Raw genomic sequence first — 18,324 nt, forward strand, 5'->3', positions numbered from 1 at the left:
TCAGATTACCATGCTTATGCCAAGAGACCTAATTTACTAATCCTCTGGGGAATTTTAAATTATCTTTAAAGGGTGGGGGAATAAGTCTCTGGTTACTCTTGTTTGAATAAAATATCATTTTTTCCTGGTCAGCCATTTTCAGAAAGGCTCTACCCACTTAAAATGGAATTACTGGTGAGGTCAGTTCACAGAAAAGATGTATTTCAACTAGTCAGTTCTGAGAGATGCTTAAAAACACAGCACATTGTCAAATACGTTAGACTCTGAAAACTCACTTTTTTTTTTTTAAATGGCTTAACCTGGCTGCATTATCAAGGGGCATCAAGAATCAATTCAATGGATAAAAAATGAAACGTTATTGACACAAACACTTTAATCAAATCTTGGGATGTTAAATGAAATACCCAGATTTAGGTCAAACTGGTTCACATTTGTGAAAGCAAACCAAAGTTCACAAGCCCAGTCACTTGAGGATTATAGGTCCACTTGTAGCCATATTTTAACATTCATTAACTTGGTAACTTAAGACAGTACATACTGTAGAAAGTCACAGATTAGGAGTTTAGCTGACAGTTTCTGTGATGCTAACATTCTAAGAGATTAAGCAATATAAATTAGAAACGAACAAAGAGGAAAGAAAATGAAGAAGTAAACTGATTTAAGAATCCCAGGTCTCTCCTAGCTCTGGTGCTCAAGGGGAGAATCTTCTTAACATTTTTATACTTCAAAATACTTATGTTGCCTGGGTTGGGGGTGGGTATTTAGCAACAAAACTGGATAGGGGTCAATTACCACATTCACAGCTTAGCCTATTCCTTCGCTGGTATCACTAGACAAACAGACTGCTCCTGCAATCTCCTTTGCCCAAACCCTTCATCAAAACCCCACACTGTACAGTGACCTAACTATGTAATCACACTTAGCGCTAATAATGTGAAGCACTGACAGGCATGACTTCAGTTTTAAAGCTGCAGCTTTAGAGACGTCACAGCGACAAGACGGAGGCTGAAGCTGAGTGGGCTATTTTATTAGTTTTCATCATCAAACCACAGGGAAGTAGTACTGTTTTGGGGCAGGGGACAGAAATCTGACAAAATCTGAGTTGGCAAGAGAATTAAACATTGGATAAGGAGGCAAAGAAAGCCTTGTCTTTGTGATAAAGGTTCTTTGGGCAAATATTAGTCTGCTTCACAAAGTGTGACTTAGAAAATAACCTTTGTAGTAACAATTGAGACAAAGGCAAGGGATATTCAAAATTTGTACACTGTTACAACTCAAATCAGTGCCTGCATTGGCCACATATTGGTCATATCTCACCTGTGACTAAGTTAGGGATTCTGGCCTTCAAATTCATCTGCTTCTCCCCATAGCTGCCATCACCTCCTCAGAGGTTTTTGTATTCCTTGCTCTCAGGTCAAAGGCCCATTATTACACTGCTGCAACTATATTTGAAAAATTCAAACACGACCACTTCAACCTTTGCTTACAACTCCCATCACCCACCTGTTAAAATTCAAAATACTCAGTCAGGGACTCAAGATGAGTACCTCTTCTTTGGAAAAATGGCAAAACACATTAAGCTCTAGGAAGGACAGAGTCCTTAGGCTGCACAATTCTATGGAGTTAGGATACGTATATTTGCATGACTGTACATGTGTACTACTGGTTCTATGTGGATTCCAATTTACACCGCCAATTTACACTGAATTTCTAAGAACTAAGTGTGTAACTTCATAGATAGGTGGAAACATAGGGTGAGTTTTTAGAGTGAAGCCTAGAGCTTCGTCATCAGGGACAGGTTGATATATCTGTTATTTCCACGTTAAAAGTCAGAGATGAAGTGCACTAAAGGTCCAGGCAAAAAATGAGACTTGCAGTGCTGGGGATGGAAAACTGCGACTTGTACACTGAAGGCCTCGCTCTACCACTGAGCTTCCAACCCCTGAAAGGGATTTCTATGATTCTTTCTTTTACTTATTACAACAAACAGAGGCCATTCTTCCTTTGTCTTTCAGATTCCTGCTGTCTGAATGATTGCTATTCCTTTTTCACAATTATCATGGAAGACGATGTTAACACTCCCTTAATGCTATGTGATAGAAGCTAAGTTTGCACATATGGAGATTATTAGCGCACTTCATTCTCATGCTGTTATGGTTTAGATCTAAGTCACCAAGCCTCACATGTTTAGAAAGTGAGTGGTTTATGGGGGCAGTGCAGCTGGCTTGTGTGGTTAGAGGAGAAGCAACCCTGAGGTAGCCTGCAAAGGTCTCTCCGCAGCTCCTCCCTGCTTATTCTGCTTCCTGGCTGCCAGTAGGTGCCATTAGTTTTTCTCCACACCATCCCATCACACTGCTTCTGTCTGGAGCATATGAACCACACAAGCCCTGAAACTTATAAAGCAGGAGCCAAAAATAAGTCTTTCCTCATTAAAGTTGTGTTGGGAATTGTGCCCCAGAAACAAGGAAATTAAGATATGAACTGTTGATATCAAATTAACTGTTGATATGACTACTGGTTCTATTTTGCAGACTAGGAAAATAGCCTTAGGGGAGTTAATCTGTTTAAGATAGGACATTAAATGCTGCTGCTTCAGAGGTTGTATCCTGACTAGTACAAACGGTCTTTTATGGCCAATTGTAGATTTTTCTATACTTTCGAATTGTATTTTTTGAAAGTAACTCCCAGTTGCCCAGCTATTAGAATAACCTGAATATATGCGGGTAAAGAGCTATAGAGAAAGAGACAAGTACTACTTGCTACAGGAATATTAAAGAAGAAATAGAAAGTATTTTAAAGTGTTACGGTTTACAACTACAGATCTCCTCAAAGCCTTATGTGTTCACAGGTGTGGCTTTGGGGGTAACTAGATCATGGGCATGTGATACTGTATTACTCCACTGATGGCCTTATAGCAAGGCATGATGTTGGGAGGTAAAGGCTGGTGGGAAGAGGTGGGTCACTGGGGGCATGGCCTGTAAGGTATTATGTATTCCTGGACCTCCCCTAATTGCTGCTTCTTCCCATCTTCCTGGCCATGAACGGTTTGTCCTCTGTCACCTGCCCTGCTTGGAACTGCCAACTATAAACTGTGAGCTAAAGTAAACCTTTTTCCCAGCACTGAGGAGGCTGGGGCAGGAAGATCTCTGAGTTCAAGGCAGCCCAGAATACACAGTGAGCTCAAGGCCAGCCTAAACTACACAGCCAGACTGTGTCTCAAAAAAAAACAACACGAAACCCAAACTAAACCAAACCCTCTCCCTTGTTTGACTTCTGAGCATTGGGTGTTTTGTCCCAGCAGCAAGAAGATAACTAAAATACATGGTAAAAAGCAAGGTTAAGAGCTGGAATGTAGCTTGCGGTAGAGCACTTGCCTAGCATGCATGAGGCCCTGGGTTGGATCTTTAGCACCACAAAACAAAAAAGAAGTGTGCTAGAAAAGGCTACTTCAATAAGTTGGTCAATCTGGCTTTGAATAAACACAGAGCTAAAGAGTGGGAGAAGAAATGTGTAGTTTTCAGGGATCACCTTTTCATAGTAAGACCTCCCACTATTTTCAAAGCAAAAAAGCCATCTACTGAAGGAGCTTTATTTTCCTTCTTACAGAACAAAATAACTGAAAATCAAAAGAGTAAGTCCTTTCTACATTTTCCTGTTGTTTCCCTTAACAGTGCTAAATATATTACCTAGGAGTTCACTGTACAACTAAATAGGTCCTTGAAATATTTTACAACTGTCTGATTGGTTCAGCTACTAGAGGTCATCTACTAGAGGAAACAGCAAACTATAAAGAACAGTGATTTGAGTAAAATCTTTCCTAGTTTGCTCCACTGGCTATGGTGAAATAGGAAAGAGGGAATCTTTAGGTATTTATGCCGTTTGCTGATTTTTGTTTTGTTGCAAGGTGTCTTTGCTGTGCTCTGTGGCCACAAAGGTGAAACTGTGTAACAGCAACAAGGTTCAGTAAGCAATTAGAGAGATCCTGTCTGAGAAAGAAAACAGGTTGACAGTGACTCAAGGTTTGCATTTTTGCACATGTTCCTACTGGAAGAAAATTCACCAAATAAAACTCCTGCTTTAAAAGACAGCCAGTAATATTACTAGTACCATGAAAACATGCAGGTTTAAGCAACAATTTTTGCATCCTTATTTGTTTTTCAGATAGTTCCCAGACTTGGAATTCCAACATCAATTAATGTACAGATCTAAAGCAAGTGACAGGGAATTAGAGTTCTTTTTCTCTTGAAAAGAGTGCAAATCACTTTACTCCTAGTATTCTGAGTTTTACATGGGTACCACTTGGCAGTTTATACTGTTCAAATGCAATAAAATATGAAAAAGCCACTTTTGGAATAAGCAAGTCCTGTCTTTATTCCCTTTCCTCCTGGGAGATTTGCACACGATGAAAACAGCTTCAGAACCAGGAATATCTATGCTCTAGTTTGTAAGTGAGGAGGCATAAATAGGTCTTACTAGTTAAAAAAAAATTCGACTGCCTTCATTAGTATGTATCAAAATATCTTGCTATGAAGTGACAAAATTAAGATCCGTGGTGTGAGAAGAGAGGTCAGCTTGCTAGCAACATTCCAGACTATTTTGTAACAGCTGTGGGATATCAGCAGAGCCAGGACTTCACATCTATCATAGCCAGCCTGTACAGCAGTCCCGTCATTTCCATCTACCGAAGTCACACTGCTACATGCAGGCCCATTTGACTCTCAACTCCACACCCTCTGCTCTGCCTTTGTGGGTACAGATCAAATTTTGTTTAGAAATTTCATCCCTAAAAAAAAAAAAAAGGAAATTTCATCCCTGACAGTATTTTATTCAATCTAATATAGAACTAAAACAAACAAAAACCAAACCAAACCAACCATTATGCAGAACCGGAGCCAGTGGCTGAGAACTGAGATTCTTCTCCTTTAAAGGGCAAAATAACAATCACTGGAGGTAACATTTTCTAGAGCAAACATTATGGAAATGTCTACACTCTACAATGAAGGTTAATCAGATAAACTTTCTTTACTTTGAAATTTCCATTTTATTCTAATAGTCCTCTCCTTATGCTCTCCTTTTTCTTCTGGTTAAGTGTATACCTCAAGTGTAACTTAGACATTTTGTATCTGAAATTTCAATAATAATGACTAAATATGAGGAAGAGCAGCAGAAGCATGTCGGTTCAGACAGTGTCATAAATAAGCCACAAAATCGTTACAGGCCAATGATGCCACTTGCTTTCCTGGTGTCAACAAAATCTGAGCTAAGGTGATGCTGAAGAGTAAGTCAACTTGGAAAAGGTCTATTAGCATCAAAACTACAGAAGAAAATATTAAGACAGGGCACCAAGCAACTTTTTCCCTTCCCACTGTATGTTTATTTTACAGCTTTTGTATCAGGTAGTCCACTGAAACACTTCAAGAAGAAAGCTGGCAGAATGTTAAGGAACAGGAGTGATTTTCTCTCCCAAAGAGACAGGTGAGACAAAATGTTTCAAACTGGAAACAGTCTTGCATACATCAAGGAAGGTAGGGAGGAGAGGGAGAAAAAGACAGTCATGAGCATCTTCCAACAGGATTGCGGGGTGAAAAGGCACTGTTTAGTGGTCTATTAAAGTCTGTAAAACAGAAAATCCAGGTTTAAGTTACATTCAATACTGATTTAGAGATGCTCACATACCTGACTCTGAACCAAAATCTACAAAAGCTGTCTAAAAAAATCAGATTGCACCAGTGTACCTCAGGCAGAGACCTGCCAGTGATGAGCTTTCAAGAGATCATTATCATCAGGGGCCATTTTATAAAAAGTACTGCAAAGGTCACAAAGCTGCACGAACTTATGATCTGACTAAATGATCGTACATTCCAATTTCTAAAATTCCCACTCCAGGAAATCAAAAAATAAGCTCCACAGCAGAGAAGCTGCATTGGCAGTACGTTCAGGCAGGACTGCTTTTCCCCTCAAAAAGCTGCTTGAAGAGCAGTTTAAGTTGGCATCATACAGCAACTCTGCATCAGGTACACATATGCAAAACTTAACAATAACTGCCCCTTTATCAGAAAGTAGACTGTGCTAATTTAAGAAGTATATTTCACATTGTAAGACAGAAATACTTAGGCCTTTTAAACACCCACTTCATAAAAGGTTAGAATATTAAGTACTTCACAATAAAGGATGCTAAGACCACAGGTGTGTTTAAAAATGATCAATGAATGGGAAAATCCAGCTAGATGATTTATACAGATGTCCTCTATGTGGAGAATTTAAAGTACTAAAATACTAGATATGTGTTTGGGAATCGGCTTTTAGATTTTCCTAATGCTTTTAGAATTTTTATTTAATTAAAAAAGAATCGTCGCGTACAAATGTTTCTTTTGAACTATGCAAAAACAATAAGCAAATCATCTGCAGTATCAAATATACTGTTTAGTAAACCAATGAGGACACTAGCAACGTTAGGAATTTCCAATGGGAAAACGACAAAAAAAGAATAGATTTCAAATTATAAGCATTAATTGAATATTTAGAAAATAAAATTGGAAATTTAAAACTCAATAAATTTAAGTTCTCTGATTTTCAATAGTTTAAATCCAATGATCAAGAAGTCAGGTGCACTCGATATATTAGAAATTGCACAAATGCAAATGGCTGATAGAAAAGTAATTTCCATGCAATAGTTCATGTGTTGCTATCAGATATATTTAAGTGATAATTTACAGGTTAAAGCTGGATAAAATAAAAATATGTCCCCATTACATTTTAAAACAGTCACAATAATTTATCAACAGTTGCCATTTCACAGTAATCAGAAAACAGGAGTGGATACAAGTTAAACAAAAAGCTATTTTCTTCTCCTGTTAGGAAATAAAACATAGATAATGTGTGTGTGTGTGTGTGTGTGTGTGTGTGTGTGTGTGTGTGTGTGTACCCACTTAACATTATCTAAATCTCCCTATGGGCCAAACACTGAAAAAATGCAAAGACTGAAAAAAGAAAACCACATTTGCCACTTTTTAAAAAAATACATATTGTCTCAGTGATTCTATTTATTTAATGATAAAATTATGTTCTTAAAAGGACTCAGACTCCTAAGACTATACTGTACCAGACAAAATAGGTCTACCTCATTTTCAGTCTTCAGAAAGGACACTCTTAACTCACCCTGAAGATAAAATAAACATCCCAATTCCAAATGGTTAAAGTGGGAAAGAAAACATGTCCATGTGCAAGCAACATACACAAAAGATTATGAATCTGTAGGAGAAACTGCATGAATCAGAAAGCTATTCTTTGGATTTAAGTTAGGAGCTTTTGTAAGTATATAAACTTTTTCAGGCCACTGGAATAGGGATACAAAAATGATTTTTCCGTAAATCAGAAAGTAGTTGCAGAGCCTGCTAGCTCGTGGGCCATGTCTGGCATGTCACCTGTTTTTGTAGATAAGACTTCACTGGAACATAATCATGCTCATTGGTTTCTATAGTGTCTGCGGCTGGGTTTTGTTTTCTTTTTTAACAATGACAGCAGCATGGTTGTAACAGAGATCTAAAATATTTGTTCTCTGGTCCTGTACAGCAAAACATTACTGACCCTTGATATAGTGTACCCTAGGTATCTAAAAGAAAACCAAATAAGAAAAGTATGCCTGGTTATGTCTCTTAATATTATTATTGGGAAGAAAATGTTGTTTCTGTAATCCCTTTAGCTTTTTAGTTTACAAACAGTTTCTGAGATACAGTGTCCCCCTTTTTCCCCTCCTACTCAAGAACCTTTAAGGCAATCTGCCTAAAATGCTTAGTTTGTGCTCATTTCGGCAGCACGTACACTAAAATGCTTAGTTTGATGAAACTTATATTCATAAATATTTACTTATACTAAGCATATTAAAGATTATCATTTTAGAAAAATTTCTAAAATTCTTTAGAGGAGGAAAAAGAGTAAAGAACACACAAGAAAATTAAATTCTGAAAAGCACACTTTAAAAACTACAGGTAGAAAACAGCTATCATTTCTGAAGGGTAAAGTAAATCAACCAGCCAAAAATCTTTAACATTTGAAGAGCAAGGTTTCCCTGCCCGTACTCAGCTAACGAAAGTTTATTTCCAACAGAAAACCTCCTGAACTCAAGCAGCTGCGCATGAATCTTTTAAGAGTTTGCAGGTGTTTCATATTTCATTAGCTGTTGAAACATGGAAGATAGAACACTCAAGATATTTATCAAACACAAATTTATATCAAGATAAACTTTTTTCACAAAGCTTAAAAGTGGACTTTTCCTTTTCTTTGTTAAAAAATGAATGATATGAAACTATATGTCAAAGATGCTTCTATAGTAATACCTTACATTTATATTCCACTTTACAGTTTTCAAAGTGCTTTCACATGCTGTCTCATTTAGTCCTCACAACAGCCCTGTGAGGTAGGTACAGCAGGTATTATTATCCTCATTTCAAGACGAGGAAATTGAGGCGAAGAGAGGTCAAGTGTCTTGCCCAAGATCACACACAGCTGGAAACTGCAGGGCCAGGAGCAGAAGTTAAAATGTTTAGACTTGTCTAGTACTCTTTCCATGACAGCTACTGCCTCCAATTATGAACAATGTATTCTATTAAAATTGAAGGATTATTGAACTTCATTTTAGTGATTTCTTAATAGTAAAGTTAAATGAGAAATACAAGAGAACAGGTCAGATGATTTTACTTGACATAATAAAATTGGTGCAAAACCACTTTTGTCTAATTACTTGTAACCTTTTGGTCCAAATACATAAAATATGCAGTATTTACAGCATTTTTCCTTTTTTTTTTTGTAAATGCAACGCTTTAAAACACATTATAAAGCACCTTAGTAAAAATAGTCTACAGGTAAAAGTACAGAAGAAGTAGGAAAATCCTACCCATACACAGCTCACTAATGGAGTCATAATATAGAGTCACTGATATCTCAGTTTACAGCTTTACAAATAACCCATGGAGAAACAAATACTAAACTTACTTTTTTGCTATTAATGTGTGGAAATCTTAACTGAAACTTCAGCTAATGCCAACATTCTTAGAGCCATCTTCCCAATATTAGATACTGGGGAAATAGGAATAAGACATACTGATTTGATTCTTTACTTTTTTACAGTATTCATGGTTTAAACTGGAATTTAACACTAATGATCATCATCCAAAAAAAAAAAAAAAAACCCACCTACATTAATACGGGCAAATTCAACTATAGCAAAAATATTTCTTAGCAAACATGATCAAACATTCTAATAAATTTCATCAGACATGATTCACAGAAACAAAGCACAAACTGCCAAACAGTTATTAACACTATTCAGAAGAGGTGTATAAACCCAAACCTCTGGAGAAGGTGGAAATGGCAAACAGATTTATCTTCAGTCATGGTTAGTTGAAAAAGAAAAAAAAATGCTCTGTCAAAAATAAAAATATCAGAATCTTTCTCTGAAATTGTATTTAGTCTTTTGATTAGATCTGCCACGTGTTTATTTTAAGGGATGTAAGGTATTTTTTATCCCTTCCACACAGGAGGTTGTAACGCTCACCAAAATTTAAACAGCAAAAAGAAAAACACCTGAAACTTAAACTTAGCACACTGACGTACCAGCCAGTATTTTCTTCCTTGATGTTACTGTTTTCTAATTAGCCCAATATTAACTGTCTTAAACACGTATCAGCAATCCACGATGTGAGGCTGAGAACGAAGGTGAAGACAGGGGACACAGTTCTAGTTCCAGAATCTAACTGTCACACCTTGTACTCAGTTCGATTTAGGGTAAATCTTTTCATAGAAAAAGTTTTGTGTAAGGATGTAGAGGTCTCCATCTTTTTCTCGAACAGCATGGGCTCTGATGAATTGGAACTGCTCTAGTGCAAATTCATAGAACTCATTCTCCATTTTCCAAATGTCAGACTGCTGCAGTTTTGCAATGGTTTGTTTAGTGGGGAGTTTCTTCTCTGTTGTTTTCCGAAGATGAGATTTCTTTCCTACTTACAAAGGAAAAAAAGGAAAGGTAAAAATTTCTTAGAGAACTCACGAAGGATCAATGCTTCTTTATTTAAAAAGATAGTTTCACATAGAAGGATAGGTAAAATAATTAATATTCAGTCAAATATGGAACAAATAGCAGAACTGTGAACTATTCCTTCAGAATATAAATCCTTAACATGTTAAAAGACAATGCAATGTCAAACTGAAAATATAAAGATCACCACTGTCACCTCAAGCACTACATTCTCCTATGCTTGGTCTAAGACTAGTTTATTTAAAAAATACACTATTTATTGCCAACCTTATTCTAATTTACCATAACCTGTTTGCTATAATTATATAGAAGGTAGGGCATATGAATATTCTAACAATTCCTAAGATTGTAGCTGATCAAACAACAGCCAAAAAAGAAAAAAAAAAAAAGAAAGAAAAAAGTCAGAATGAAATTGGACCAGGACAGTCTCTTTCAGCTATGTCACAGGTCAAGGCTGCTGAAACACCCTGCCACACACAGTACAGCTGCACTGCACACAAAGCTTGTAATAGTGTGCTTCAGACCCTCGTCCCAACCCTCCTTTAAAACGGTGGGAGGCAGGTGTAAGGGTTTAATATATAGTTTGAAATCTAGCAGTATCGAATATGGCACATTTCCAAGGCTGATTCTGTAGCCTGTATGGTTCCACTATTCCTAATTCTCACCTACTGCACATTTATTTGTGTAAAAAAAATACCTCACAAACATTATCTCTGTGCCAGGCACTTTTATTGAAAATGCTAAATCAAACATAAAATGTACCTCCCTTTCTAGAGCTATTTGTTGTATTTTATTGAAGAAACTTCAAATTGCATACATTTTTCAAGTTGTAAACAAAAAGCTAGGGTCAGCTTTAAAAAGAAATTCCTTGGGGCTGGGCATTTAGCTCAGCGGCATAAGCACCTGCCTTGCAAGCAGGCGGTCCTGGGTTCGATCCCCGGTACCGATAAAAAAAAAAAAAAAGAAAAGAAATTCCTTATACCTGTACGATAGAGCTCTGTAGCACCCCTGAAAAACCGCGGCAAAGCTGCCTCCAGTAACATGATAAAATCTTCAAGCTCTTCAGTAACTCCCACCAGAAAGTACTCATTAATTAGATTATACTTGGCTTGATCCATAGCCCACCTGCTTCCCACATTCCTGAAACCAAAGCAAAAGAATAAAAAATTTGGGTGTGAAATCTGCAAAATATTTCTATTCTCTGATACTGAATACTATGGGGAAAATACATAAACACAAGTACATCCACAGCTCTAATGCCCTTCTAAGAGCAGTCTTTGGGAGGCACAACTGTTTTTAATTTGTTTTGCTTTCACATCTAGTGCTAATTCAGACTTTACTAGACGACTCAAGATAATCAAAGTTTACTTTAAGGACATTTTACAAAATGCACATAGATAACTGGTATGAATTAACGTGAATTAATTTAGTCTTCTTATATTTGTTTTTTCATTTTAAGAACTTTTCCTCCAAGACAGAGTATCACTGTGAAGCCCAGGCCAGCCTTGAACTCTGAATCCTGCATGAATGTCCCAAGCGCTCCACCACACCAGGTCTACAAGCTCTTTAGTAAGATCTTAGCATTTGTGTTCAGTGTGTACCTTGTGAATTTAGTGTTTTTGATGAGTTTAGTGTTTCCTAAAGTTTCTGAGAACAAAAAAAATAAATAATGGCTCTGTTAATGACTTCTTATTTTTATCCATACTGTCAGTAAATAGTTTGCCCTAAACACATACTTTGGGGTTCCCTGTAGCACTAACAGCCTTTAAATTTCAGGTCTGCCTTTACGTAGCTTTGTGTTCTATCTTTGTTGTCTTAGCTATTAAAAAAAAAATGTAGCGGGAGGAAGTAAATGAATAGATTTCCACAGTCCACCTCCATTCTCTATCAAACAAATGAAAGAAATTAAAAAGTCCTGAAAATGCGTCGTAGAGCAGTACTCTGCTTGAAGGCAGAGCTTGGCAAACTTTTTCTATGAAGGGCCAGGAAAAAGTATTTTAGGCTTTTCAGGTTACTGTATGATTCAGATCATAGTGACACAACTCTGCTGCAGCCTGATGGTGGCTACAGACAAAAAGTACACAGACAGATACAGCTGTGTGCTAAAAAAGCTTTATTTATCAAGCAGAAAAAAGGGAGGCACCCAGTGTGGTCCGCATGGTGCCATTTGCTAACCCCTATTCTAAGAAAATGGTTAAAACCTGAGAAGACAGTTTTCTTATGCTTCTAATTCTTCCTGTGCTATCACAACGCTCTGAAATAATCTACTATTTAGGACTTTATACTTCACAGTTGTCTAATAATATATCTCAAATAATGAAGAAATTCCTGGCAGTTCTCATTATGGTTCTAAGGAATATACTTTGAATGTGTTTCTATTTTTTCTACTTTTCCTATTAAAATGACTGAACAGAATAAAAATGCACAATTATTAAATACTCCATACATTCTTAGGAAATAAAGATAAAATATCTTTTTTTTCCACCTCATGCTTATTAGCAGATTAAACTACAACTACAACTTTGACTCCTCTTTGAAAACTCAGCTTAACGGTAAAGCCAGGGAAACAATTTACTCACCAAGCCTCTTTTTTAAAAAAAAAAAAAAAAAAAAAAAACTGGGGATCAGACTCACAACCTCACACTTGCCAGACACGTGCTTATGTCACTGAGCTAAATCCCGGCCCTAACTAAGCCTCTTCTTAAACTAACTTGAATGGCTAAGACAGTACTCTTAGGACAAAATAAAGTTTATCAAATGACTTTTGGTCTCTAATTAAGACTTCGTCTGAAGTAAGAACACAACACCAAAACCAAAAATTTTTTAAAGAACAGCAACTAAAAAATTCCGTGAGGATAACATATATGACTAATTTAAATGCATGTAAAAGTAAACAGAAAATTAGGTATTAATTACATGCTGTTTTTAGTCTAGTCTTTCACTGGTGTCCCTCTAGGTAGCTTTGGATTAACATATTCATACTTACAAGATGCAAAGTACAAAAATAAGGAAAACCATAGTTTAAACTAAAATTATCTGCCTACCAGCATTCCGAGCTGTGGCCACAGAAGAACGGGATTTGCAGCCAGAGCTTCTCGGGGGCACAGTCTGAGCCGCCCTCGGCCACACATTCATCAAAAGTCTGCAACAAAGACAAAGCAGCACAGTGAAGTCACAACCCAACTGTCCTTTCATTCTTAATTCCTTGATGTGGAGAGTTACTAAATAAAAGGGGGAGAAGCAGGCAAGATAATAAAATGAAAGGAATGGGCAGGTTACACAAGCGTACTCCAGACACTGAGGAAAGTAAAATAGGGATTTTTTTCATAATTTATTACGCATGCAAATGCTTACAACAATTCTTTACTATATGAAAGGATCCCACTCCCCCCGCAAAAAACAATTTGTCCTCAAAAATAAGTACAGGTTTGTGTTACATTTGTGTGTTTGTATTTTCTAACCAAAGGAAATTAGCCCTTTGAGATGATATAACATAGAAATTTTCTAGAGAAAAGCCCTGGGAAGTGGTTGTCCAGTGAAAAATCCACAAGTGCGATCTGCTATTTCTGGAAAGGGAAGTATGCAAGAGTAGAAAGAACCCTTGTGTTGAGCCAGAGCTCTGGGATCCTACAACCAGGTTTGATTGTAGCTTAGGAATGTCTTTAAAGCCTCCAAGTTGCATTTTTCTAATCTATACAATTCAAGTTATGCAGAGGGCCTGTTTAACCAAATATCTGTAAAAACAGACCTCCAAATTCGTCAGACCTTGCAGATGAGGCTGACTGTCTTTTTTTCTGGCAACATTCAATTGGCAATAGCACAAACTGCAATCCATCACTTAATTTTTTTTTTTTTTTTAAACAGGTGATCTCTACTAGGATAAAAAGATACATGACTTGGGTTTCAATCCTGAAACTGGACAACTTCAGTTCTATGTTAGTTTCGTCATCTAAAACATGAGGGCATAATTTTACCTAGAGAAATAAATCTGTAATAACACAATGCCTGGGAAATACAATAAATGAGGTGTTTGTTTTGTTTTGGTCTTTTTCAGACAAGGTCCTACTATGTAGTTCGGGCTGCCCTTGAGTTCACTTTGTAGCCCAGGCTGGTCTCGAACTCAAAATGATCCTCCTGCCTCAGCCTCCCGAGTGCTGGGATTACAGGTTACAGGCTGTGCCATTACGTCTGACTAAATGAGATATCTTTGTGTCTCTGTCTGTCTCTCTACAATGGTCAAATACAATGTTGGTCCTGGCTTCCTTGACCTTCATAGCATTTTGCCCCATCTTTTCTTTTCTGAAAAAGCTCTTGGTCTCTCTCGCTACTATACATTCTTTTCTATATTTGGCTTCTTTTGTTGGTCTTCCCTTTTTTTTTTTCCCCCTAGGGACAGTGGTGGTACTAGGAATTCAATCCAGGCACTTCACACTGAGTATATCCCTGCCCTTTAAAAATTTTTTTAAAATTTTGAGACAGGGTGTCTCTAAATTTCCCAGGCTGGCTTGAACCCGTGATCCTCCTCAGTCTCCTGGAGTGCTAGGATTCAAGGTGTGTGCCACCAAAACTGGCTTGGTCCTCTGTTCCTTCTGGAATGTACTACCATCTTCTTTGCAGGTACTTCTGGGTACGTTCTGTAAAATATTCATCGCTTCTTTCTCTCAGCACGCTCTACTCACTCCCTGCCTCGGCCTGTTAACATTTTCTTGGCTTAAAATTTTTAGGTAAAAGACTTCCAAATGAGTATTCACAGATTACTTCTGATACTTACTGTGCATTTAAATTTGAATTCTCAGTGTTACTTCACATTCAATATTTCTGGCAAAAGGATTACACCTGCTTCTTGTAGCTCAATAACTCAAGATTTCAGAACATTTCCTTTCATCTCCTTTAGTCTGTAACTGAGGCAGTGTCTTTCTAACCCATCTTCACAACTTTTCACACCATGCTTCCATCAAGATCTCACATTATCATTAGTCTTTATTTTTGTATCAGTTTATTTTACTTTTTTGAGCCTCCTGCCTCAGCCTCCTGTGTGCTAGGATTACAGGCATATCGCATCACGCCTGGCTGCATCAGCTTCTTAACTGGGTTTCTCTTCTGTATTTCCTTTTGATACGCTCCACGCAGCTACTAGACCACCCTCAGCAGTCACTTCTAACACCTTTTACTCAGAAAACAACAGCAGCTTCCAATATCTTAGAAAAATGAGCAAGAAATTTCCCCTGCCCTTCAGGAATGATTCATAATCTGACCCAATGTGCAAGCCTTGCTGTGTCTGTGTACACGTCTACCTTTACCACTGGTCTTGTACTTCCACACTCAGATCACATGAACCCCCAAACTCCACACCTTTGCTGACTACAGTTACGTCTTCCAGTGTTGTAGTTTCCTCTACTAACCTATTTTACCTTAAAACTATCTTTCCAGTGACTACTATAGCCTAAAGTCACCCTTATTTTCTTTCAAGCTGTATGAATTAAGAATGTATTTCTTATAACAGCTGCTCTTAGGGTCTGGGAATAAAAAGATACGTAACTTTACATTACTTGCTTCATGTACTTTTAAAATGTATGCCATGCTCTATTTCTCCAATCATGAGGAAACCTGTCCTTCATGGTACACTGTGCAGAGCTATACGACCTGTAGGTTACCACTGGGAAGACTGCACTTTGGGGACTTACATGACACTAAAGACACAGCTCTAGAGGAGATGAAAAGTAACATTTTTTTTATGAAGCATTTTAAGAATTTTTTAGAATTCTCTCAAACTTTATTCATGTGTGATTTAAAAAAAAAGTGCAAACACTTTGGCTTATATTTAAGACTCCATAAGCCCCATGTGAACGGCCATGGCAGAAACTCTGGTATTTTCTACATAGCTTGACAAAGATTTACTACCCTAAGCCATTTTCTAAAAAGTGGTATTGTCATTTATGTCAACTTGGTTCATTAAAAAATAAAAAACAAAACTTTACGTATGTCTTTCTTATCTATCTCTATTATGTCCTAATTTCCATGAAAGCTTTTGCTCAATGAACTGTTATGATAGATCACATTTCTGATTCCATTTCTATCCAATTTAATGCTGTAGCTTATAGCATGTTTTCTCTGAAGCTCAGAAGTACTCAGCTTCTTTATGCCACTAACTAGAGTATGAGACAGAAAAAGGATAAGTTACCAAAGTCATTAACAATGACCTCACAATTTCCATCATTTTATAACTGTACGTGATTGTGAGATATTCAAAGACATTTAAGATATTTTGCCTAACTATAAGAAACTAACATAAAAAGAGGTTACAATATTAAAGGATTCAAGAGAATTGCTATGTAGGTAATTTTGAGAACTTAAATGTATACTATTAGAATTGAAACTGAGTAAGTATGCCATTGGCTATTTAATTTAAAATTCCCTAATTAGCCAATTCCTCATTCCCGTGCTCTTGAAGTACTTTGGTACTTTAAGCAAAGAAAATACTTTAAAAATCTTCAAATCTATTTTGGCCGGTATCTTTAATGCTGCTAACGTTTGGCAGCTCAGAACTACCTCCAAAACCCATGCTCCCTTTATTTCATAGGTCTACCTTAGCTGCTCTTGCAATGAATTGAGTGTACTCACGTGACTAGGGTCTTGCTGACAGACTAGAGGCAGAAGTGATACTGACAACTACTGGGTTACTTGCCTAGAAGGAAACTGACTATCCCTCCACTATCTTTTTCCCCATGGGCTGGAAAGTCATAAGGCAGTGGCCCAAATACAACAATCATATAAAGAATGTCAGAGCCACAATATGGTAGGAACCCAGGCCCCCAGAGGACAGGACAGAGCAAAGCTGCCCCAAGAACTTGAATGCTCACCCCTACTAACCTTCTACGCGAAAGACAGGTAATCTTAACCTATTCAAGTTCCGTTGTTTCAGAAGCTTAGAAACATCTACACTAATCCACAGAACAAGTGTTTTAGTGGAAAACTAGTTTGTTTTGCATCTTGTATGGATCCTTATCTTCTATGGAACTGTTTGTTCTGCCAATTCAGTGATGAGATGGCCTGAGATGGACAGTAGTAGGGAAGATGTGAAAAATTCAAGAGCAACAACAAAACCTGTGAATACCACGAACTGGTTATATGTGAGAGCTTCAGATTTGGGCATAGTGGAAATTTTTCCATTTAATGTAAATATTTGATACATAAACGAACTATTTCCTAATGAAAGAGCTCAAATTAGACAGCTCAATACTACAGTGTTAGGAACCACTAAGCTCTTAGGCTCCACTGCTGGGCCAATGGTCACATCAGCATACGTCAGCATACGGGCTTCTCCACTCACACCACAGGGGACCGTCACACAAATGCCTGCTCATAAGCCATCTAGTTCACACTGAAGTCACATTTCAGAAACAGGATTTTCTGTGATTGAATGATTTTCTTATAAAACTTCAAGTCCTTGAAAATTTACCCTTTTAGAGCTCTCACAACAAACAGCCCACTTGGCACACAGGCCATACATTTACCACACTGCTCTTAAGACTTTTTCCCTGTCTCACAAAACCCAGTTTAACATACCAGAGAAACGAAAAGCTCTTAACATACAGTCAGTCTTTTCCCTTAAAAGCCTCCTTTGCTTGAAAAACTAGATACAAGTGATTTTAAACACCAGGAAAATTTCCAGTCCTTTCTTCATTAACCTCTTTGAAATCAAAGCTCTTCCCCAGCCATTTCAAGGACTTCCCAGCTTTATCTCCTTCCTTCAGTTTCCCTAGCATGCTTCTTTTTCTGTGACTGTTAGCACTCCCAAGAGCTATATAGTTTTTCATTTGGTCATTTTTCATACCATGTTTTTCATATGCAATTTTATTAAGCCCTGTGGTTTCAATTTCTAATGTCAATGACTCCCAATTTAGTGTTAGACCTATTTCTTGAAGTATAAATATATTTTCTAGGGGGTGTCTCCTCCTACTTATATACGACAGAAAGTCATGTCCAACTGGAACTCATCACCTCTTCCTTCAATTTCATTACAATTTCTTCCTGATTTTCGCTCTTGGCGAGAAGAACTTCCTATGGTGCAATCAGAACCTAGCAAGAGAAGAGGTCAAGACTGACACCGAGTTGTGTACTACATAGATGCTGGTAACTTCCATTGAGATAGAGACCACTGGTCCATAATAAAAAGTTATAACACCTTTAAATATACTAACTGCAAAGTTGTTATAGCATATTGATTCCCTGTGGTACTTTTTACATGTAAAGTACTTTCTGAGGAAACTAATACATTCTGAAATGGCTTG

At 37.3% G+C, this 18,324-nt stretch overlaps 1 protein-coding gene across 2 annotated transcripts in view; it reads right to left on the reverse strand.

Moving 5' to 3' along the window:
* Positions 1–5,348: 5,348 nt before the first annotated feature.
* Positions 5,349–18,324, reverse strand: part of Hs2st1 (heparan sulfate 2-O-sulfotransferase 1) — a 187,337-nt gene continuing 174,361 nt past the window's right edge. Inside the window, exons 5-7 of one of the 2 annotated variants that reach the window (XM_013142963.3) lie at positions 13,078–13,175; positions 11,016–11,173; positions 5,349–9,998 (exon numbers count right to left, since the gene is read on the reverse strand). In XM_013142963.3, the coding sequence (XP_012998417.1) occupies positions 9,769–9,998; positions 11,016–11,173; positions 13,078–13,175 (486 nt within the window). In that variant the 3' untranslated portion in view covers positions 5,349–9,768. The remainder of the gene's footprint in view (positions 9,999–11,015; positions 11,174–13,077; positions 13,176–18,324) is intronic. The other variant, XM_003478791.5, reaches the window with a different exon arrangement.

The sequence above is a fragment of the Cavia porcellus genome, unplaced genomic scaffold (assembly GCF_034190915.1).
Source record: "Cavia porcellus strain 051 isolate PalLab524CR breed Dunkin Hartley unplaced genomic scaffold, mCavPor4.1 scaffold_1, whole genome shotgun sequence".
In the NCBI taxonomy this organism is placed as follows: Eukaryota; Metazoa; Chordata; class Mammalia; order Rodentia; family Caviidae; genus Cavia; species Cavia porcellus.